Consider the following 24,571-nt stretch of genomic DNA (forward strand, 5'->3'; position numbering starts at 1 on the left):
TTTGATGGATGTTTTGATACGCTTCGCAAAAAGCAAATTTGGGGGAGAATCAGGCACGTTTGGTGTTGAAAAAAACGGATTTTGATGGAGCTTTTGAGAAGATCCACACTGAAAAATGAATTTTTTTGAGGGGGGATTATAACATCCCATGTTGAAAAAAAATAATAATGGATTATAGGGGGTAGGAGGAGACGTTCTGCATTGCAAAAATATCATTTTTTGGGGGAAGAGGAGGAGTTGAACACATTTTGCACCGAAACGGCTAATTTTTGGGGGGCGTCTTGAACGCGTTGAGGTGAAACCGACGGAAGGAGGAGGAGGAGGAGGAGGAGGAGGAGGATGGGGATGATTTAATATGATTTGATGATTTAATAGCAGGAGCTGGCGGTGTCGGAGAGCACCAGGGAGACGTTGACCGAGGTGGGTTTACCCGAGGACTTGTCCACCGACTTCTGGGCCACCTGCAAGGGCAACCTCTCGTGGCCGACCAGGCAGGTGAAGACGTTGCCGGCCCCCCAGTCCTCGGTGGCCACGCTCAAGGCGCTGTAGGTGAAGTAAGAGCGCGCCAGTTGCGATTCGGCGACGGGGGGCATGGTGACGTAGCTGGAGGCCGGCAAGGGCTCGCCGTTGCGGAGCCAACGGATGAAGAGGTCCGGGGGGTTGAAACCCTTGGCCAAGCAGGTGACGGTGGCGGTCTCGTGGGCGTTGAGCTGCTCCGGAGGAGGGGGGAAGACGTAGAGGGTGGGGGGCTTGGCGTCGCGCTCTGCAAGGAAGGGAGAAGGGCGGTGGGTTGAGGTTGGAGCGCTCTTTGTTCCATTTTTTTTATGTATTTTTCCCAATCCATGGTGGGATGGCGAAGCCCTTTCTACGTTTTTTCTAAATCTGTGGTGCAATTTCTATGCCCTTTTCTTCGTTTTTGCAAATTGGAGATGCAATTGCAACGCCTTTTAGTTCTGTTTCCAAATTTGAGATGCGATTGCAACGCCTTTTCCTCATTTTTCCAAATTTGCGATGTGATTACATTGATTTTTCTTTCTTTTTTACTAATTTGTGATGGAATTGCAACACCTTTTATTTCTTTTTCCAAATTTGCGATGTAATTACATTGATTTTTCTTTCTTTTTTACTAATTTGTGATGGAATTGCAACACCTTTTATTTCTTTTTCCAAATTTGCGATGTAATTACATTGATTTTTCTTTGCTTTTTACTAATTTGTGATGGAATTGCAACACGTTTTCTTCATTTTTCCAAATTTGTGATGTAATTACATTGATTTTTCTTTGCTTTTTACTAATTTGTGATGGAATTGCAACACCTTTTATTTCCTTTTCCAAATTTGAGATGCGATTGCAATGCTTTTTCTTTCATTTTCCAAATTTGCGATGCAATTACATTGATTTTTCTTTAGTTTTACTAATTTGTGATGTAATTGAAACACGCTTTATTTGTTTTTTTCCAGATTTATGATGCTATTGCAACACCTTTTCTTCATTTTTCCAAATTTGTGATATAATTTCAATGCCTTTTCTTTTTTTTTTTTGCAATTTTGCAATACAATTTCAATGCCTTTTCTTTCTTTTTCTAAATTTGTGATACAATTTCAATGCCTTTTCTTTGTTTTTCCAAATTTGTGATACAATTTCAATGCCTTTTCTTTTTTTTTTTGCAATTTTGCAATACAATTTCAATGCCTTTTCTTTCTTTTTCTAAATTTGTGATACAATTTCAATGCCTTTTCTTTGTTTTTCCAAATTTGTGATACAATTTCAATGCCTTTTCTTTTTTTTTTTTGCAATTTTGCAATACAATTTCAATGCCTTTTCTTTCTTTTCCTAAATTTGTGATACAATTTCAACGTTTTTTCTTTCTTTTTCCAAATTTGCGATGCAATTCCACTGCCTTTCCTTTCTTTTTGCGAATTCGCGATGAAATCACACCACACTTTTCTTTCCTCCTCAAATCCGTGACGCAACTGCAGCACTTTTCCCCTACTTTTTTCTCCCAAACCCTCAACAATTTCGCAACGCTCTTTCCCTACGCAAACCCGCAATGCAATCACACCACCTTTTTTATTTTTTTGCATATATTGGGAAAAAAAAAACAGCATCAGCAACGCCAACACCACCTTTTTCCCCCCAAACCAGCAAAAAAAAATCAACGGGTGATGTGATCGCATTCTCATCTCTCTTTTTTTTTGGTGCAATAACCCAATAAATTGGGAAGAGAGCTGCGAGCAATTGGTCGCGCTCTCCATTTTTGGTGCAATAACCTCACGAAATAGAGGAAAGGAGTCTCCATTTTCAACTTTTCCCCCCCGATTTGGCGAGGGGACTCACCGGTGGCCTTCTGCAGCTTCTCCTCGACGGGGAAGAGCAGCTCGGGGTGGCTGACCTTGCAGGTGTAGACCTCCTCCTTGTTCCACTCGTCGGCGCAGACGCTGGCCACCCCTTCCACCCCGTAGAGGCTGTTGGCTTGGAGGACGCGGGGCATGGTCTTGGTCTCCAGTTTCTGCCCGTCCTCCTTCAACCAGGAGATGACCAAGCCCTCCACCGTGGGCAGGTTGCTCACCTTGCAGGTCAACTTGGCCACCCTCTCGTTGAAGATGTCCACGAAGGACGGGGGCAGGACGCGCACCGCGATGTCGCTGCTCTCGGGTTTGTCCACTGGAAGAGGTGGGCGAGGGGGGGAGGGGGGGAAGTTGGGGTTTAGTTGGGTTTTTTCCCCCCCAAAAAATTAAGCAGGTGTGCCCAAAGGACAAGGAAAATCGGTCGGAGGTACTAAAGTTGGGATTTTGGCTGTTTTTTTCCCCAAAAAATAAGGGTGATGGCACCATTTCTACCTTATTTAAGGTTCAGGGGTGGGTTTGGTGGCACCAAAGTTGGGATTTTGCCTGTTTCTTCCCCAAAAATAAGGGTGAAGATATCGCTTCTACCTTATTTAAGGTTCAGGGATGGGTTTGGTGGCACCAAAGTTGGGATTTTCCCTGTTTCTTCCCAAAAAATAAGGGTGAAAATATTGCTTATACCATATTTAAGGTTCAGGGATGGGTTTGGTGGCACCAAAGTTGGGATTTTCCCTGTTTTTTCCAAAAAAATAAGGGTGACGGCACCATTTCTACCTTATTTAAGGTTCAGGGATGGGTTTGGTGGAACCAAAGTTGGGATTTTGCCTGTTTTTTCCCAAAAAATAAGGGTGAAGATATTGCTTCTAGCTGATCTAAGGTTCAAGGATGGGTTTGGTGGCACCAAAGTTGGGATTTTGCCTGTTTTTTCCCAAAAAATAAGGGTGAAGATATCGCTTCTACCTTATTTAAGGTTCAGGGTTAGGTTTGGTGGCACCAAAGTTGGGATTTTGCCTGTTTTTTCCCAAAAAATAAGGGTGAAGATATCGCTTCTACCTTATTTAAGGTTCAGGGATGGGTTTGGTGGCACCAAAGTTGGGATTTTGCCCATTTTTTCCCCAAAAATAAGGGTGAGCGCATCACTTCTGCCTTATCTAAGGTTCGAGGATGGGTTTGGTGGCACCAAAGTTGGGATTTTGCCGGGTTCCTCCCCAAAATAAAGGCGAGGGTATAACTTCTGACTTATCTAAGATTCAGGGCTGGGTTTGGTGGAACCAAAGTTGGGATTTTGCCTGGTTCCTCCCCAAAAATAAAGGCGAGGGTATAACTTCTGACTTATCTAAGTTTCAGGGTTGGGTTTGGTGGAATCAAAATTTGGATTTTGCCTAGTTTTACCCCAAAAGAAAGGTGAGGGTGTAACTTCTGACTTATCTAAGTTTCAGGGCTGGGTTTGGTGGACCCAAAATTTGGATTTTGCCTGGTTCCTCCCCAAAAATAAAGGCGAGGGTATAACTTCTGTCTTATCTAAGTTTCAGGGTTGGGTTTGGTGGCACCAAAGTTGGGATTTTGCCCGGTTCCTCCCCAAAAATAAAGGCGAGGGTATAACTTCTGACTTATCTAAGATTCAGGGTTGGGTATGGTGGAATCAAAATTTGGATTTTGCCTAGTTTTACCCCAAAAGAAGTGGGAGGGTATAACTTCTGACTTATCTAAGATTCAGGGCTGGGTTTGGTGGACCCAAAATTTGGATTTATGCCATTTTTCCCCCAAAACACAAAGGCGAGGTCGCCACTTACGTCCGCACTCCAGCGACTTGCTGCTGTTCCTCATCTCCCCGTCGGCCTGGCAGGTGTAGACGGTGCCGGCGTCCCACTCGGCCTCGGTGACGCTCAGCCAGCTGTCGGTGACGTAGGCGCCGGTGCCGTCGGTCCTGGCGCCGGTGGTGACGGCGCCGGCGGTGACGGGGGAGCCGTTCTTGAGCCAGGAGACGGGGGTGAGGCCGCGGGGCCCGCGGACGCGGCAGAGGAGGCTGGAGTTCCTGTAGGGGCCCTCGAAGTCCTCGCGGGACGGGGGGTGGATGGAGAGGAGCGGGGTGGTGGGGTGGGGTGGGGTGCCTAGGGGTGGGGTGGGAGAGGGTTAGGGGGGTGGTGGTGGAGAAAGAGGGAGGAAAATGGAGGATAAAGGGTTAAAATGGAGAAAAAGGGAGAAAAAGGGAGAAAATGGAGAAAAAGGGAGAAAAGGGAGAAAAAGGGAGAAAAAGGGAGAAAAATGGAGAAAAGGGGAGAAAAAGGGAGAAAAAGGGAGAAAAGGGGAGAAAAAGGGAGAAAAGGGGAGAAAAAGGGAGAAAAGGGGAGAAAAAGGGAGAAAAGGGGAGAAAAGGGGAGAAAAGGGGAGAAAAGGGGAGAAAAAGGGAGAAAAGGGGAGAAAAAGGGAGAAAAGGGGAGAAAAAGGGAGAAAAAAGGAGAAAAAAGGAGAAAAGGGGAGAAAAAGGGAGAAAAGGGGAGAAAAAGGGAGAAAAGGGGAGAAAAGGGGAGAAAAGGGGAGAAAAGGGGAGAAAAAGGGAGAAAAATGGAGAAAAAGGGAGAAAAAGGGAGAAAAAGGGAGAAAAGGGGAGAAAAGGGGAGAAAAAGGGAGAAAAAAGGAGAAAAGGGGAGAAAAAGGGAGAAAAAGGGAGAAAAGGGGAGAAAAAGGGAGAAAAAGGGAGAAAAAGGGAGAAAAGGGGAGAAAAAGGGAGAAAAAGGGAGAAAAAGGGAGAAAAATTGAGAAAAATGGAGAAAAATGGAGAAAATGGGACAAAATGGGACAAAAAGGGACAAAAATGGACCAAGAAGGACAAAAAAAGACAAAAAAAAAGGATAAAAAAGGACAAAAAAAGGACAAAAAAGGATCAAGAAGAGGTTCAGGAGAAGATGGAGGAGCAAGAATGACCAAGAAGGATCAAGAAGGACCAAGAAGGATCAAGAAGGACAAAGAAGGACAAAGAAGGACAAAAATGGACAAAAATGGACAAAAATGGACAAAAAAAGGACAAAAAAAGGACAAAAAAAGGACAACAATGGAAAAAAAGGACAAAAAAGGACAAAAAAGGACAAAAAAAGGACCAAGAAGGACCAAGAAGGACAAAGAAGGACAAAGAAGGACAAAAAAAAAGGACAAAAAAGGACGAAAAAGGTCAAAAAAGGACCAAGAAGGACCAAGAAGGACCAAGAAGGACAAAAAAAGGACAAAAAGGACCAAAAAAGACCAAAAAGGACAAAAAAGGACCAAGAAGGACCAAGAAGGACCAAAAAGGAGCAAGAAGGGCAAAAAAAAGGACAAAAAGGACCAAAAAAGACCAAAAAGGACAAAAAAGGACCAAGAAGGACCAAGAAGGACAAAAAAGGAGCAAGAAGGGCAAAAAAAAGGACAAAAAGGACCAAAAAAGACCAAAAAGGACAAAAAAGGACCAAGAAGGACCAAGAAGGACAAAAAAGGACAAAAAAAGGACAAAAAAGGACAAAAAAAGACAAAAAAAGACAAAAAAAGGACCAAGAGGAGGTTCAGGAGAAGATGGAGGACCAAGAAGGATCAAGAAGGACCAAGAAGGACCAAAAAAAGGACAAAAAAGGACCAAAAAGGACCAAAAAGGACCAAAAAGGAAGATACAACAAGGAGGACACCAACAAGGAGGACCCAACGAGGAGGACCCAACGAGTAGGATACAACAAGGAGGATACAACGAGGAGGACACAACGAGGAGGATACAACGAGGAGAACCCAACGAGGAGGCCACCAACAAGGAGGATACAACAAGGAGGACCCAACGAGGAGGATACAATGAGGAAGACCCAATGAGAAGGACCCAACAAGTAGGACACAACAAGGAGGATACAACGAGGAGGACACCACGAGGAAGACCCAACGAGGAGGCCACCAACGAGTAGGATACAACAAGGAGGACACAACGAGGAAGACCCAACAAAGAGGATACAACAAGGAGGACCCAATGAGGAGGACACCACGAGGAGGACACAACGAGGAGGATACAATGAGGAGGACCCAACGAGTAGGATACAACAAGGAGGACCCAAAAAGGAGGATACAACGAGGAGGACCCAATGAGTAGGATACAACAAGGAGGACACAACGAGTAGGATACAACGAGGAGGACCCAACGAGGAAGACCCAATGAGAAGGACCCAACGAGGAGGACCCAACAAAGACGATACAACAAGGAGGACCCAATGAGGAGGACACCACGAGGAGGACACAACGAGGAGGACACAATGAGGAGGACCCAACGAGTAGGATACAACAAGGAGGACCCAAAAAGGAGGATACAACGAGGAGGACCCAATGAGTAGGATACAACAAGGAGGACACAACGAGTAGGATACAACGAGGAGGACCCAACGAGGAAGACCCAATGAGAAGGACCCAACGAGGAGGACCCAACAAAGAGGACCCAACGAGGAGGACCCAATGAGTAGGATACAACAAGGAGGACCCAACGAGTAGGATACAACGAGGAGGACCCAATGAGGAAGACCCAATGAGAAGGACCCAACGAGGAGGACCCAACAAAGAGGATACAACAAGGCGGACCCAACAAGGAGACCCACAAGGAAGATACAACGAGTAGTAAACCCCGAGCAACCCCCCCCCCACACGCCGCCGCCTACTACTCACCGGGGTTAGTGATGGCCACCACGGGGTTGCCCCGCGGGTGGGTGGCGCGGCAGTAGAAGGGCTGGCGCCCCTTCCCCTCCTGCAGGGGCAACTCCAAGCGGCTGGCGGCCATGTTGCCCCCGGCCCCGCGGGCTTCTGGGTAGGAGACGGCGGCGGCCACGCTGCGGTTGGTGGCGTCGGTCCAGGAGAAGGTGACCCCGGCGGGGACGTGGCCCACGGCCACGCAGCCCACGGCGTAGAGGGAGGAGGAGGAGGAGGAGGAGGCGCAGGAGAGCAGCGGGAAGAGGGTGGGACCGCGGGGGGTGGCTGGAGGGGGAGAGGAAGAGAGTAGGGGGTCAGACTGGGGTGTACTGGGGGGTACTGGGGGGTATGGGGGGTGTTGGGGGGTATTGGGGGGTATAAGGAGGTATTGGGAGGTATTGGGGTGTACTGGGAGGTCATACTGGGTGGTATTGGGGGGTATTGGGAGGTATTGGGGTGTACTGGGAGGTATTGGGGAGTACTGGGAGGTATTGGGGGGTATTGGGAGGTATTGGGGTGTACTGGGAGGTCATACTGGGAGGTATTGGGTCATATAAGGAGGTATTGGGTCGTACTGGGAGGTATTGGGGTGTACTGGGAGGTCATACTGGGGGGTATTGGGCCGTACTGGGAGGTATTGGGGCATACTGGGTGGTATTGGGTCATAATGGGAGGTATTGGGGTGTACTGGGAGGTATTGGGTCATACTGGGAGGTCATACTGGGTGGTATTGGGCTGTACTGGGAGGTATTGGGGTGTACTGGGAGGTCATACTGGGTGGTATTGGGCCGTACTGGGAGGTATTGGGTCATAATGGGAGGTGTTGGGGTGTACTGGGTGGTTTTGGGTCATACTGGGAGGTCATACTGGGAGGTATTGGGTCATATAAGGAGGTATTGGGTTGTACTGGGAGGTATTGGGGCATACTGGGAGGTATTGGGGTGTACTGGGAGGTCATACTGGGAGGTATTGGGTCATATAAGGAGGTATTGGGGTGTACTGGGAGGTATTGGGCTGTACTGGGAGGTCATACTGGGTGGTATTGGGTCATATAAGGAGGCATTGGGTCGTACTGGGAGGTATTGGGCCATACTGGTCTGTACTGGCCCTTACTGGTTCAGTATGAGCACCCCATAGCCTCAGTACACCCAGTCCAGTACCACCAGTTTCAGAGATCCCCTTACTGGTTCATACTGGTCCTTACTGGCCTTTATTGCTCCATACTGGTCCCTACTGGCCTTTACTGGCCCTTACTGGTTCAGTAGGAGCACCCCATAGCCTCAGTAGACCCAGTTTGGCCCCACAGCCTGCATACTGGTCCTTACTGGTTTTTACTGGTCCCTATTGGCCCTTACTGGTTCATGCTGGGACATACTGGTCCATACTGGTCCCTATTGGCCCTTACTGGTTCATACTGGTCAAGTGCTAGCACACCATAGCCCCAGTACACCCAGTTCAGCACCAGAGAACCCCATACTGGTCCTTACTGGTTCATACTGGTCCTTACTGGCCCTTATTGTTCCATACTGGTCCATACTGGTCCTACTGGTCCAGTACCAGCACCCAATAGCCCCAGTACACCCGGTTTAGCTGCACCAGTACCAGAGCGCCCCATACTGGTCCTTACTGGTATTAGCGGCTCTCAGTATGGGCAGTACTGGTGGCAGCAAGGCCATACTGGTCCCAGTACGACCAGTACTGGTGCTGGAGCTCTTGTACTGGTCCCAGTATGGCCAGTACTGGTGCCAGAGCTCCTATACTGGTCCCAGTACCACCAGTACAGGTGCCCGAACTCCCCGACTGGTCCCAGTACAGCCTGTACTGGTGCTGGAGCCCCCTGCTGGTCCCAGTACCACCAGTACAACTGCCGGAGCCCCTGTACTGGTCCCAGTACAGGCTGCACTGGGGCTGGAGCTCCTGTACTGGTCCCAGTAACACCAGTACCAGTGTGGGAACTCCCGTACTAATCCCAGTACCACCAGTATGGGTGCCGGAGCCCCCGTACTGGTACCAGTACAGCCTGTACTGGTGCTGGAGCCCCCTGCTGGTCCCAGTACCACCAGTACAGGTGCCGGAGCCCCTTTACTGGTCCCAGTAGGGCTGTACCGGTGCCGGGGCACCTTTACTGGTCCCAGTACAAGCAGTACTGGTGTTGCAGCCCCCGTACTGGTCCCAGTGCTGCCAGTACTGGTGCCGCAACCCCTATACTGGTCCCAGTACTGCTAGTACTGGTGCCGGAGCCCCCGTACTGGTCCCAGTGCTGCCAGTACTGGTCCCGGAGCTCCCATACTGGACCCAGTATGGGCAGTACGGGCGCCGCAGGCGCCGTACTGGTCCCAGTACAGGTAGTACTGGTGCCGGCGTACCCGTACTGGTCCCAGTATGGTCAGTACTGGTGCCGGAGCCCCCGTACTGGTCCCAGTGCTGCCAGTACTGGTGCCGGAGCTCCCATACTGGTCCCAGTACTGCTAGTACTGGTGCCGGGGCCCCCGTACTGGTCCCAGTACAAGCAGTACTGGTGCCGGGGCACCTGTACTGGTCCCAGTGCTGCCAGTACTGGTGCCGGAGCTCCCGTACTGTTCCCAGTATGGCCAGTACTGGTGCCGGAGCTCCCGTACTGGTCCCAGTACTGCCAGTACTGGTGCCGGGGCTCCTATACTGGTCCCAGTACCACCGGTACTGGTGCCAGAGCTCCCATACTGGTCCCAGTACAGGCAGTACCAGTGCCGGGGCACCCGTACTGGTCCCAGTACCACCAGTACTGGTGCCGGAGCTCCTGTACTGGTCCCAGTACTGCCAGTACTGGTGCCGGAGCTCCCGTACGGGTCCCAGTATGGCCAGTACTGGTGCCGGGGGCCCCGTACTGGTCCCAGTACCACCTGTACTGGTCCCAGTACAGGCAGTACAGGTGCCGCACCTTCCCTACTGGTCCCAGTACTGCTAGTACTGGTGCCGGGAGCTCCTGTACTGGGACCAGTATGGGCAGTACTGGTGCCAGGGACCCCGTACTGGTCCCAGTACGGGCAGTACTGGTGCCGGAGCCCCTGTACTGGTCCCAGTGCTGCCAGTACTGGTGCCAGAGCTCCCGTACTGGTCCCAGTATGGTCAGTACTGGTGCCGGAGCCCCCATACTGGTCCCAGTACGGGCAGTACTGGTTCCACAGCCTCCGTACTGGTCCCAGTTTGGGTAGTACTGGTGCCAGGGCCCCTGTATTGGTCCCAGTACCACCAGTACCAGTGCCGGGTCACCTGTACTGGTCCCAGTACAGGCAGTACTGGTGCTGCAGCCCCTGTACTGGTCCCAGTACTGCTAGTACTGGTGCTGGAGCTCCCGTACTGGTCCCAGTACGGGCAGTACTGGTGCCGGAGCCCCCATACTGGTCCCAGTACAGGCAGTACTGGTGCCGGGGGCCCCGTACTGGTCCCAGTACTGCTAGTACTGGTGCCGGGGCCCCCGTACTGGTCCCAGTAGGGGCAGTACTGGTGCCGCGGGCGCCGTACTGGTCCCAATACGGGCAGTACTGGTGCCGGGGACCCCGTACTGGTCCCAGTACTGCTAGTACTGCTGCTGGGGCCCCCATACTGGTCCCAGTATGGGCAGTACTGGTGCCGCGGGCGCCGTACTGGTCCCAGTATGGGCAGTACTGGTGCCAGGGGCCCCGTACTGGTCCCAGTGCTGCCAGTACTGGTGCCGGAGCCCCCGTACTGGTCCCAGTACAGGCAGTACTGGTGCCGGGGGCCCCGTACTGGTCCCAGTACTGCTAGTACTGGTGCCGGGGCCCCCGTACTGGTCCCAGTAGGGGCAGTACTGGTGCCGCGGGCGCCGTACTGGTCCCAGTATGGGCAGTACTGGTGCCAGGGACCCCGTACTGGTCCCAGTGCTGCCAGTACTGGTGCCGGAGCCCCCGTACTGGTCCCAGTACAGGCAGTACTGGTGCCGCGGGCGCCGTACTGGTCCCAATACGGGCAGTACTGGTGCCGGGGACCCCGTACTGGTCCCAGTACTGCTAGTACTGCTGCTGGGGCCCCCATACTGGTCCCAGTATGGGCAGTACTGGTGCCGCGGGCGCCATACTGATCCCAGTACTGCTAGTACTGGTGCCGGGGGCCCCGTACTGGTCCCAGTACAGGCAGTACTGGTGCCGCAGGCACCGTACTGGTCCCAGTATGGGCAGTACTGGTGCCAGGGACCCCGTACTGGTCCCAGTACTGCTAGTACTGGTGCTGGGGCCCCCGTACCGGTCCCAGTACCACCAGTACTGGTGCCGGTACCCCTGTACTGGTCCATACTGGTCCAGTACCAGCACCCTATAGCCCCAGTGCACCCAGTTCAGTACCACCAGTACCTAGAGCCCTGATACTGGTCCATACTGGGCCAACCAGTGCAATTAAACTCATCCAATTACAACCATCAATTAGTGCAATTAGTCCCCAGCCACCCCTAATTAACCCGGCTCATTAAGTCCCCACACCATCCTCGTTAAGTGCCAGGCACTAATTTCTTTAAAAAAGCCTGAATTCAGGCAAAACCCAAATTAATGTGGTTTGAGGGCTGGGGGGGGAATCAGTGGCTAAATGTCAAAATTGGAGAATTAATGAAGATAATTAGTGCTAATTAATCCCTCCGGAAAGGTTGGAATTAAAAAAAAAAACAAACTTGAATGGCTTTTGATTTTAGCTAAAAGTGGGTGAATTTGGTTAAATTTGGGCGTCTAGGTTATCGATCGAGAAAGTCTAAGTTCTATCTTAATTATCTATTAATATAGAGCTAATTAATTAATTTTCTATAAATCTAAAGGGCATAATTAATATTCTAGGGATTAAAATCCCGTTAAGATAGAAATAATTACTGCCGATTAATTAATTCTTAGACTTATAAATATTTCTGTAAAAATTTACGGGTTTTCCTTCAGCTAATTAATTTAATTGAATTAATTTATGTATCGTGATATGTATCATTAAATAGCCTATAGTAGGTCTATAAAATATAATATATATTCGATATATTCGATATATAATATACGATATATATTATATATATTATATATACACTATATATTATATATTGTATATATATTATATATTATATATTATATATATCCTATATATTATATATGGTATATATATTATATATATATTCGATATATCTGTTATATATCCAATATCTTCTATGTATAACACATTCATTAAATATTAATTAGCGTTATATATTCGTTATAATACATGCTATACATATTAGATATTAGATATATTACATGCAGTAGATATATCTGTTGATTATATCCAATATATATTATCTATAGCTATTATATATTAGATATATCCGTTGTATATATCTAATATCGGTTATATATTATATATTATATATTATATATATCCGTTATATATATCTAATATTGATTATATAATATATTATATATATATATATATATAATATTTTAGATATATCCTTTAAACATGTATTATATATTTTATAGTTATTATATATTAGATATATCCGTTGTATATATCTAATATCGATTATATATTATCTATAGCTATTATATATTATATATATATGTTATATATACCTAATATCTATCTTATATGTTGGATATAAAACTATATACGTAAAACGTATATTTTATGTTATATTTCTATGTAAAAAATGTATATTTTTTATATATACAAAAATATATCTAATATATATGATAGATATAATAATATATATAGACACCTATATATCTAACATATACAATAGGTATTAGATATAATATATATAATAAATATACCTACTATATTAATATATTAGATATTAGACATAGCAGATTTATCTAATATATATTTATATTTATAATATATATAATATATATATGAAATATTACAGATATATCTACTAGATATATATATTAGAAGCCTGACATATATATTGGATATATTATATATATTGGATATATTATATATATTGGATATATTATATATAGGATATAATTTCTATTATACGCTTGCTACACTTAATATTTATATTAAATCTAATAATTCTATCTATATATTTCATCTAATAATTAAATCTAATAATTCTACCTATTATCTCTCTATATTTAATATATTACAAGGTATGTTATACATAGAATATACGTTAAACGAGGTGGAGTGGTGTTTCTATACATTAAAGCACGTAGCGAGGCTTAGAAATTATCGACATCTTTCGAGCCAAATTCCTCAATTTTCAGGGAAATGAAACCCGGCCAGAACCAAATGAATTTGCCTGAAACCCTCTGGTTTTAGCCCAAAGCTGCTGTTTACCACCTGCAAAGCGGGTTATTTTTCCCCAAAAACCAGGTGCTGTTTTTCAGACAGTATTTGCCTCCTCTTTGTTTTTCTTTTTTTTTTTCGTGTATTTAACATGCAAAAATGGTGAAAAACCCCCGCTTCCCCTTTTTTTTGCTGTTTTCGAAACCAGAACTGAGCTATTTCAGGCAATTCTAACCTCAAAATAAAGCCAGCTGAAAAACAAGCACAGCTGCAACTTCCGGCCACCAAACTGGGCTGAAATCAGCCATTTTAGGTGGAAAAGAGGAAAAAAAAAAGTGACTTTTAATTTAATTTCTTTATATTTTTAAAGCTTTGGGCCATATTGTTGGAAGTTTGTGGTGAAAAAAACACAACTTTTTAATAATATTTTATCACCAACTCCAGGCAAATAATTAAGCTCTTGGAGTCGATTTTAGGCTAAAATAAATGAAAAATATTTTAAATGATAATAATTATAATGATATCATTATATATAATTATTATACACTATATATAACACATATATAATAAATACTATATAAATTATGTATATTATATATTATATATTATATATTATATATTATATATTATATATTATATATTATATATTATATATGTGTGTTATATATGGTATATATTTTTGTTATATTATGATATAATATCATATATCATTAATATTATTATAATTACCAATTTAAAATAATTTTAAGCAATAAACTGAACCTGCAACCTCAAATTCCCCCCTTTTTTGACCTAAAAACCTTAAACATCACAAATTATTGAGTGAATTTAGCTAAAATTGTCGTATCTGCAGCCGGAGAGGTAAAATGTCTAATTATCTTTTTATGGCTTAATTAAGAAATGCAGTAAAATGGGTTCCCCCTCTAAAAATGTTCATCTCTGCTCTTAAAAACCCCAATTCCTGGCTCTTTTCAACCAATTATTCCTCCCTCTTAAAGAACGACTAAGACTATAATGAAAAATTGCCTAAAAATCACTATTTTGCCATAAACACCAGAAAAATCACTATTTAAGCACAAAATACCTCATTCCAAGCCTGCCTACTGCGTAAAACTATTAGAAATTGTCGTGCCAGAAACCCTAATTTTTGGATTATTAAATTAAAAATGAGACTTGTGGGGAGGTTTTGAGGAATTATTGGCGAATAAAGGCAAAAATATGCCAAAAATTGGCAATAATGGGTGAAAAATCAACGCTTAAGCCTCATTTAAAATTTAATAGTATCAGAATTTATCATTAAATAGCCAAATTTGGAAGGGAAGAAAAAAATTAACTAACAGTCTCAAGCCACTCCTGTTTTTTGTCTCAATTAATAAAGTCCCTACTAATTAATTAATTAAAAATGAGGATTATAATACAATATTATTTGGGTGGGTCTTTGCCCTAAGCAAGTCAAACTCCTCTAAAACTGCCCCAAAAATGTCCTATTAAACCTTTTCTGGGTAAAAAAGGGATTAGATTTCGACTCTGGTGAAATTTTAACAACTCTAAAAACTCCTAAAACTGCCTCAAAAGCGATTATCAATAAAATTAAGATATTTTTAGCCACCAAGACCCCCTGAAATTCACCCAAGAGCCCCCAAAATGCCTCATTTCAGGGAAAATCCATGAAAAAAGCCACAAAATCCAGGAGATTTGTGGGGACCTAGACTTAGGGACGTCAGCCTGGCAAATTTAACTCAAACCACCCCAAAACCAGCCCAAAATTAAAAGGAAGACATTACCTGAAATGTCGTCCTTCAGCCCCAATCTTCACCCACTATTTTGGGTCAGTTCACAATAATTTTTTCAATTAACTAACCTCCCTGGCCATTTTCGTTAAAAACAGGGACTTTTCTGTCCTTTTGCCCAAAAAGCTCTCAAAAAACCTCAGTTAGGGCTCGACCCCAAGACTCAACAATCAAACTGTCCTATTAAATAGAAATCTCTACTTTTTCTTCTTAGAAACTCAAACTTTGGGGCTAAATCACCAAGAAAACGAACTCCCTAGAGACGCCCCAACTGCGAAACCTAAAAAAAAACTGAAAAACTGCAAAATTCAAAGTCCTCTGTCTTCCCCTGTTCAGCCTTATCTGCCAAATATATTTTTCTGACATAATTTTGCCTGAAAAGTCCTTTTTTTCTCCACATCTTGCCCAAACTAAGCAATTTCTCCCCCAGAAAAAAAAAATATATATATTTTTAAATATAAATATCTATATATTATATAAATATTATATATATTATATATATTATATATAAACATATAGAAATATCTATTAAATATATATTATATATAAAAAAATATAAAATATATAAACTGGGGAGAGAAAAAAATCGACATTTCCACTCTACACAAAACCTCCACTAAACTCAACTCAACAAAAATGCCAAATTAAGCCCCAAAACCTTCCCTCGGGTCCCTTTTGCCCTCACACGTCCTATTTTCTCCTCCCCCCCCCAAAAAAAAATATCTAAAAATAGACATTTTAGGGCTGAGAAAGAGTTTTTGACCTAATCCTGCCGACAAATCACCTGCGCATGATTTTTTTCTAAAAGACCTGAAAATTGACTTTTTGACCCAATCCTGACATCAAACTGCCTTCAGTTAACATTTTTCCCCTAAAAACACCCTAAAATCATATTTTTGACATGATCCTGCCATCAAGTCACCTCCTCATGATTTTCTGCCCCCAAAAAGACCTAAAAATTGACTTTTTGACCCAATCCTGACATCAAACTGCCTTCAGTTAACATTTTTCCCCTAAAAACACCCTAAAATCATATTTTTGACATGATCCTGCCATCAAGTCACCTCCTCATGATTTTCTGCCCCCAAAAAGACCTAAAAATTGACTTTTTGACCCAATCCTGACATCAAACTGCCTTCAGTTAACATTTTTCCCCTAAAAACACCCTAAAATCATATTTTTGACATGACCCTGCCATCAAATCACCGCCATAATAATTTTTCCCCCCCGAAAAGACCTGAAAATCGACATTTTCACCCGGTCCTGACACCAAACTCCCTACGACCAAATTCCCCCCCCATCAAAATCAACCCCAAAAATCGACATTTTCACCCAATTCTGCCCTAAAAACCCCCTCTGGACGAAAATCCCCTGCCAAAATCGACCCCAAATCGGACATTTCCACCCATCGACGGCCGTTTTGCCCCGGTTTCGGCCCCCAAGATGGGGGCCGGCCGCCCCACGGACCCCCCACCCGGCCCAAAATTGAAGAAAATTGGCCCAAAATCGCCGTGGCGAGATTTTTGGCCGGAGGACTTACCGGAGGAGACGGTGACCTCGGTCCCGTGGCCCCACAGATCAATGCTACCAGCAGCACCACAACGGGGCAAAGTCATCGACCCGCCACTCAAAAACCCCTCCCACCTCTTTTCTGCAGCCAAAAATGTATATTTTCGCCAATTCCGGGCGTTTTCACCCCAATTCGGGCCCCTAGGGGCATCCTATGGGGTAAAAATGTGTGGGTTTTTTGGTCTTCTTGGGTGTTTTCTACGATGATCAAGTTTGGGTTTTCCTTCTTGAGTGTTGACTTGTGAGGTAGAAATGGTTGGAAAACGTAAAATGGGAACGAAAAGCAAAATATTCAACATATTTGGGGTAAAAATGGACAGAAAGAGCAAAAAAAAGCCCGTATTTGGGGAAAAAACTGTGAGAAAAGGCAAGTCAACACCAAATTGGGGGCAAAAATGGGCTTTGAGGGTATGACATCAACGTATTTCGGGAATAGCTGGCCACAAAATCTTGAGGAATGGCAATATTTGGGGCAAAAATGGGCTTAAAAGATTAAACATCCTTAAAATTTGAGTCACAGTGGCACAGAAATGTCCATATTTGGGGCAAAAACTGGGGACGAAGAGGGAAATATCTCCATGTTTTGGGGGAAAATGTCCATAAAGGGGCAAACTTTGTTGTATTCGGGGTAAGAATTGTCGTGTTTTGGTTGAAAACGTGCCATATGGGGTTAAAAAAAAGCAGTATTTGGAGGCATAAAAGGTAGAGAAATGGGAATATTGGGAGAAAAATGGGCAGAAAGGGTGAAATGTCCCCAAAATGTTGAGTATGGTTTTTTGTCATGGGATGTAGCATGGTGATAAGCACAACAATAACCGTAACCACAAGCATAACCACTACAACCCACAGTGACACAGGGTGGAACAAAATCCCTCCCCCAGAAGAGCCAAAAATGATGGGTTTTGGCCCAAATTTCCTCCCGTGGTGCCCATGGGTAGCTGAAATGGGCAAAAATGGGTAAAACGGCTCATAAAAGTCTCCAATGTTCATGGGTGTTTTAGAGGCAGAAATAGGCAAAAATGGCTCTAAAGTGCAAAAATGTGCCCATAGTAGGGGAAAAAATGAACTTAAAAGGAAAAACATCCCCATATTTGGTGCAAAACTGGCCATAAAGGGCAAAACCATCGAAATATGTAGAGGAAATATGTCCAGAAAAAAGGAAAATATTTGAGGCAAAAAAACAGCAAAAAGAGGCAAAACGTCCTCGTATTTGCTGGAGAAACGGCCATGACGGGGAAAGAAACGTCCATATCTGGAGGAAAACTTGCCCAAAATGTGAAGAAATGTCAGTATTTTGGGTAAAAATGGCTATAAAGAGTGAAATGCCCCCATATTTAGGGCTAAATTGTCCATAAAAAGGCATGGTCATATTTGGGGTAAAGAAGGTGGAAAGGGCAAAAGTTTCCCCAACGGTGTTGCAAAACTAGCCATAAAAGGCAAAAGCGTCCCTGTAATTAGGGCCAAATTGTCAAGAAAATGTAAAATTTCACTATATTTGGGGGAAAATGGGCTGGAAGAGGGAGAACTTCAGATGATTTGCTGGAAAACTTGCCAAAAAAAGTGAAAGTGATCCCACTATGAGGTAAAAAATGGATTTAAAGGGAAAAATATCCTCATATGTAGAGAAAGAATGACCATAAAGGATATGGGATTCTTCATATTTGGGGTAAAAATGGGCGTAAAGGGCAAAACAGCCCCAGATTTGCTCAAGTAGCGAAAATTGCTGTTTTTGTCATGGGATGTAGCACCGTGTAATAAGCACTGTAACCACCACCAGCACCCACGGTGACACAGCAGGGACCAAAATCCCCCGTGCCCCAAAATATCCCATTTTTGCAGCAAAAACGACAGCCCTACATGTAGGAAAAAATAAAGCCACAAAGTGCAAAATTTTTCCCGTATTTGGGAAAAATGTGGTCCTAAAAGGGGATAGCAGCCCCAAATTTTGCTAAAACTGGTGATAAGGAGGAAAAATATCCCCATAAAAAGGCAAGAAGTGATCACAAGGAGCAAAGGATCCACAGATTTGGGGCAAAATGACAGTAAAAGGGAAAAAATCCTGTGCTGAGTGTTAAAAAGAGAGTGGAGGTCCTTATTTAGTTAATTATTTAAGTGTGAAAAGTCCATTTTTAGGGCAACGCTGGCCACTGAATGTGAAGAAATGCCGATTTGGGGGAAAAAATGGTCATAAGTGGTGAAAAAAAATCATATATAATGGTAAAAGATCCATAAAAGGAAGAGAAAGGCCCGAATTTGGGACAAAGTTGGCCATAAAACACAAAAATTCTCCCACATTTGGGGCAAAACTGCTCATAAAAGGTGAAATGTTCCCAGATTTGGAGCCACCATGGCCATCGAGGACATGGAAATGTTTGCATTTGGGACAAAACTGGCCATAAATGGGAAAAAATCCCAAGATTTTGAGCCACCATGGCCATAAAGAGCACGGAAACCCTTGTATTTGGGACAAAATTGTCCATAAATGGGAAAAATCCCAAGATTTTGAGCCACCATGGCCATAAAGAGCACGGAAACCCTTGTATTTGGGACAAAATTGGCCATAAGGGTCAAAAAATCCCCAATTTTGCTCAAGGAGAGCTGAGTATTGTTTTTGTCATGGGATGTAACACCGTGTAATAACCACAACAAGCACCAGCACTCACGGTGACACAAAGGGCATCAAAATCCCCCAAAACGTCCCCCAAAACCACGAAGCTCCACGCCCGAGCGGTCGCAGGCTGAGTTCCTTCCTCCCAAATGGCCCCAAAAAAGGAGAAAAACCAGCCCTGATTTGGGGAAAGAGTGGCCAGAAAGGGCAAAATATCGCAACGTTTGGGGCAATAGTGACCAAAAAGAACATAAAAACTCAGTATTTAGGTAAAAAATATGCATGAAAGGTAAAGCATTCATGAATTTGGGGCAAAACAGAAAAAAAAAAAGTCAAGGGATGATTATATGAGGTGCCAAAATGTCCATAAAAGGACAATTTGACCCCAAGGGGTGTAAAATTCACCACAAAAGGCAAAGAAATGTCCTAATTTGAAGCAGAAATGGTCATAAAGGGCAAAACATCCAATTATTGCCCCAGATATAAAATATCCCCACATTCAGTGCAAAAAAAATGGCCATGAAGGCCAAATATCCTCATACTTGGTGGCAAATTGACAATAAAAGACAAAATTATCCCCATATTTTTTTGCAAATATGATCACGAAAGACAAAGACGATTCCATATTTGGCTAAAAAGCGCAATAAAGGTTCAAAAGTTCCTGGTGTATGGGGTAAAAATGGCCTTGAGAGGCAACACAGCCCCAAATTTTGGGGGAAAATAGGCCGTGAAGTGTAAAAGCATCCAATATTTGGGGCAAAACTGGTCATAAAGGGCAAAACGTCCCCAGATTTGGAGCCACCATGCCAATCAAAGACACAAGAATTCTTGTATTTTGGGCATAAAGGGTGAAACATCCCCAGATTTCGAGGCACCTACCCCTTAAAGGGTGTGGAAATTGTTGTATTTGGGGCAAAACTGGCCAAAAAAGGGCAAAAGGCCCCCAGATTTGTTCGTTGGCCACCAGGAATCCTTTTTGTTATGGGACGAAGCACTGTGTGCAATATTAGCACCCCAACCACCAGTACCCACAGTGACACAAAAGGGATCAAAATCCCCCGGTATGACCCCAAAAACCACAGGGCTGCACGCCCGAGTGGCCGCGAGATCAGTTCCTTCCTCAGAAATGGTCCCAAACGGCCCCAAAAAGGAAAAAACATGCCATATTTAGAGCTAAAATGCCCACAAACGGCAAAACATCCACGGGTTTTCTGCAGAAGTTGATTTAAAAGGTAGAGAAAAATCCTCATTTTGTAGCAAAAAGGGCTAAAGAGGGCAAAAGACTCTGGATATATTGAGATTTGAGAAATATTCAAGAAAAAAAAATGGTTGTTATAGGAAAAGCATTCACAAAGTCACGTCAAAAATAAGAAAAATCACAAAATGTTCCTATGAGGTGCTGGGATGAAAAAATAAAAGGGAAATTATCCCCATGTTTTGGGCAAATCTAGCCACAAAAATCCTAAGAAATGACTACATTTGGTGCAAAATTTGCCATATAGGGCAAAATATCACAACATTTGGCATGAAATTTGGTAGAAGAAGGGAAATTTTCATCTGTTTGGGGTAAATCTAGCCATAAGACACAAAACACCCCAATTCTCTTTGAGCAAATGACCCTAAAGGGGAAAAATACCACCGTAATTTGGGGTTCGAGTGCCTAAAATTGCCAAAATATCCCATATTTGCAGCAAAACCGACATTAAAGTTCAAAATATTCCATTATTTTCAGCAAAAACATCGCCATAAATATTGCATCTCCAGAGATGTTGACCAAAGGACCACCAAGGGCAAAATATTTGGGTACAAAACACTCATAAATGGCAGAAAAATGCTCATGGTTGGGGCCAAACTGGCCATAAAGGGTGAAAATTCCCCAAATTTGGAATCATCATGTCCATCACAGGCATGTAAATTCTTATATTTTGGGCAAAATTGGCCATATCAGATGAAATGTCCCCAGGTTTGGAGCCACTATGCCCATCAAGGACGCAGAAATTCTTGCATTTCGGGCAAAATTGGCCGTAAAGGGTGAAATGTCCCAAGATTTTGAGCCACCATGGCCATCAAGAACATAGAAATTCTTGGTTTTGGGGCAAAATTGGCCATAAAGGGTGAAACGTCTCCAGATTTTGAGCCACCATGGCCATAAAGGACACGAAAATTCTTGTATTTTGGGGCAAAATTGGCCATAAAGGGTGAAACATCTCCAGATTTTGAGCCACCATGGCCATAAAGGACACGGAAATTCTTGTATTTTGGCCATAAAAGGTGAAATGTCCCAAGATTTGGAGCCACCATGACCATAAAGGACACGGAAATTCTTATATTTTGGGCAAAACTGGCCATAGAGGTCCAAAAATGCCCAGATTTGCTCAAGTAGAGCAAAATACCGTTTTTGTCATGGGATGTAGCACCGTGCAGCCCAACCAGCACCAGCACTCACGGTGACACAGAGGGGACCAAAATCCCCCAAAGCGTCCCCCGATGCCACAAAGCTCCACGCCTGAGCAGCCTCAAGCTGATTTCCTTCCTCCCAACGGGCCCCAAATGGGGAGAAAAAAATAGATTTCCTCTAAAAATGTCATCTCGACATTTGTTGCTCGTACGAGAACAAAAGGCGAAGAGTTCTCCAAATTGGGGCAAAAGTTTGCAATAAGATTCCAAAACGTCCTCATTTGGGGGTGAAGATGGTCATAAAGGGCAAAGCATCCCCATAAAGGGTCAAGCATCACTGTGTTTGGGTCTAAAATGGCCAGAAAAGGTAAAAATCACCAGATTATGGGCAAAACTGGCCATGAAAGGCGATGGCATGCTAAATTGGGAGAAAACTCAGTCTACGTGGCAAAACATCCCAATATTGGGGTAAAATGGGCAATAGGAGACAAAACATCCCTAAATTTGCTGCAAACCTGGCCGAAAGAGGCAATGCATACCCACGTTTGGGGAAAAATGGCCATAAAACCATAAAAATCATCCTCCATAAAAATCATAAAAAAACATCCTTCTATCTGCTGAGAATAGGGCAATAAAGAGATAAAACTCACTATATTTGGGGTAAAAATGGCAATAAATGGGAAAATACTTCCATTTTTGGAGCCTGAATGCCCATAAAAGGCAGAGAAATGCCTGTATTTGAGGTCTAAATGGCCAAAAGGGCAAAAACGTTCCCGTTTTGGGGGCAGAAATGGCTCTAAAGCTCAAACTATCACCATCCTTGGGGCAAAACTACCCAAAAGAGGCAAAATATGTCGATATTTGGGTAGATATCAAGACTGGGTATTTGGTGTAGAAGATCTGGTCATGGTTCAGGAATTTTGGGCACGGTTCAGTAAATTTGAGCATATTGAGAGAAATTTAAACTCAGACCAAAACTGTGGGTTCATTTCAGGAAGTTTGGGCACGGTTCAGTAAATTTGGGCCTGGTTCAGCAAATTTGAGCATATTGAAAGAAATTTAAACTCAGACCAAAACTGCGGGTTCAGTTCAGGAAGTTTGGGTATGGTTCAGTAAATTTGGGCACGGTTCAGTAAATTTGAGCATATTGAGAGAAAGTTAAACTCAGACCAAGACTGCGGGTTTCGTTCAGTAAATTTGGGCACGGTTCAGTAAATTTGAGTGAATTGCAAAAAATTTGAACCCAGACCAAAATTGTGGGTTCGGTTCCGGAAATTTGGTCTCGGTTTGTCAAAAGTGGGCAAATTGTGAGAAATTTGGACTCAGACCAAGACCACAGGATCAGAGAAGAAAATCTGGGGGCTGTTGAGGAAATTTGGGCACGGTTTAGTAAATTTGGGGTGATACTGAGGAAACCTGGGCATGGTTCAGTAATTTTGGGGTGATACTGAGGAAACCTGGCCATGGTTCAGTAATTTTGGGGTGATACTGAGGAAACCTGGCCATGGTTCAGTAAATTTTGGGTGCTGTTGAGGAAACTCGGGCACGGTTCAGTAAATTATGGGTGCTGTTGAGAAAATTTGGGCACGGTTCAGTAATTTTGGGTGCTGTTGAAGAAATTTGAGCACGGTTCAGTAATTTTGGGGTGATACTGAGGAAACCTGGGCACGGATCAGTAAATTTTGGGTGCTGTTGAGGAAACCTGGGCTTGATTCAGTAATTTTGGGTGCTGTTGAGGAAACTTGGGCACGGTTCAGTAATTTTGGGTGCTGTTGAGGAAACTTGGGCACGGTTCAGTAATTTTTGGTTCTGTTGAGGAAACTCGGGCACGGTTCAGTAAATTATGGGTTCTGTTGAGAAAATTTGGGCACGGTTCAGTAAATTTGGGGTGATATTGAGGAAACTTGGGCATGGTTCAGTAATTTTTGGTTCTGTTGAGGAAACTTGGGCATGGTTCAATAATTTTTGGTTCTGTTGAGGAAACTTGGGCATGGTTCAGTAAAGTTGAGTACTGTTGAGGTAATTTGGGCACAGTTCAGTACATCTGAACGCGCCGCAAGAAAATTCGACCTCAAACCAAGACCGTGAAGGAAATTTGGGCACGGTTGATGAGCCTTGGGCACGGTTCAAGGTTCTGGGCACGCTTGGGCGGCTCTCGTCGCGTTGGGTTTTGTGACAGCCGTGCACGGGCTCTGAGCCACCGTGAGCAGCTTTCGCGCAGTAGTAGGTGGCGGTGTCTTCGGCCTTGAGGCTGTTCATCTGCAGGGTGAGCGTGCTCTGCCCGTTGTTCCTGGAGATGGTGAAGCGTCCCTTCACCGCCGACGCGTACAATGTGCTACTACCACCGCTGTTAATAGCTGCGACGTACTCGAGCCCCTTCCCGGGTGCCTGTCGCACCCACTCCATGCCATAGCTGCTGAAGGTGAAGCCGGAGCCCTTGCAGACCAGGGTCAGGGACCCCCCAGGCTTCACCAGGCCCCCTCCGGACTCATCCAAGGTCTCGGCCGCCCGCAGCCCTGTGGAGGAAGGACAGAGAGCGGTGGGCTCAGCCGCACGGCACGGGCCCCCGCACGGCCGTGGGGAGCCGGGGCCGCCGGCAGCCTCCGCGGGACCAGGTCCTACCTGGGACGGCGGCCAGGAGGAGGAGGAGGGCGAAGGCGTGAGGCCGAGGACTCATGGTGGGGAAGGGAAGGGGTGCTGGGTGCTGTTGGGACGCTGTTGACGGGCGTATTTGAAGGCGCCCGGAGTGGGGATTTGCATGGGGAGCGGGCTCCAAGGCGGGGGGGGGTCGGTTTCGTGGGGAGGGGCCAGGACCGGGTTTCGCGCCACGCTCGTTAGCGGCGTGCATCGGGATGTTTAATTGCCATCCTTGATTGGCGCCCGGCAGTTGAGCGCGTTGATTCGTTTCATTGCGCTCTCTGCCATGCGTTAATTGGGCGCG

At 44.7% G+C, this 24,571-nt stretch overlaps 1 gene segment (V, D, J or C); it reads right to left on the minus strand.

Moving 5' to 3' along the window:
* Positions 1–368: 368 nt before the first annotated feature.
* On the minus strand, positions 369–24,307 carry LOC116501615. The segment is given in 7 exon segments: positions 369–763; positions 2,339–2,665; positions 4,140–4,457; positions 7,012–7,317; positions 16,597–16,637; positions 23,840–24,146; positions 24,253–24,307. Coding segments are annotated over 7 exon segments (1,749 nt in total).
* Positions 24,308–24,571: the final 264 nt, after the last annotated feature.

This window comes from Aythya fuligula, unplaced genomic scaffold (assembly GCF_009819795.1).
Source record: "Aythya fuligula isolate bAytFul2 unplaced genomic scaffold, bAytFul2.pri scaffold_54_arrow_ctg1, whole genome shotgun sequence".
Taxonomy (NCBI): domain Eukaryota; kingdom Metazoa; phylum Chordata; class Aves; order Anseriformes; family Anatidae; genus Aythya; species Aythya fuligula.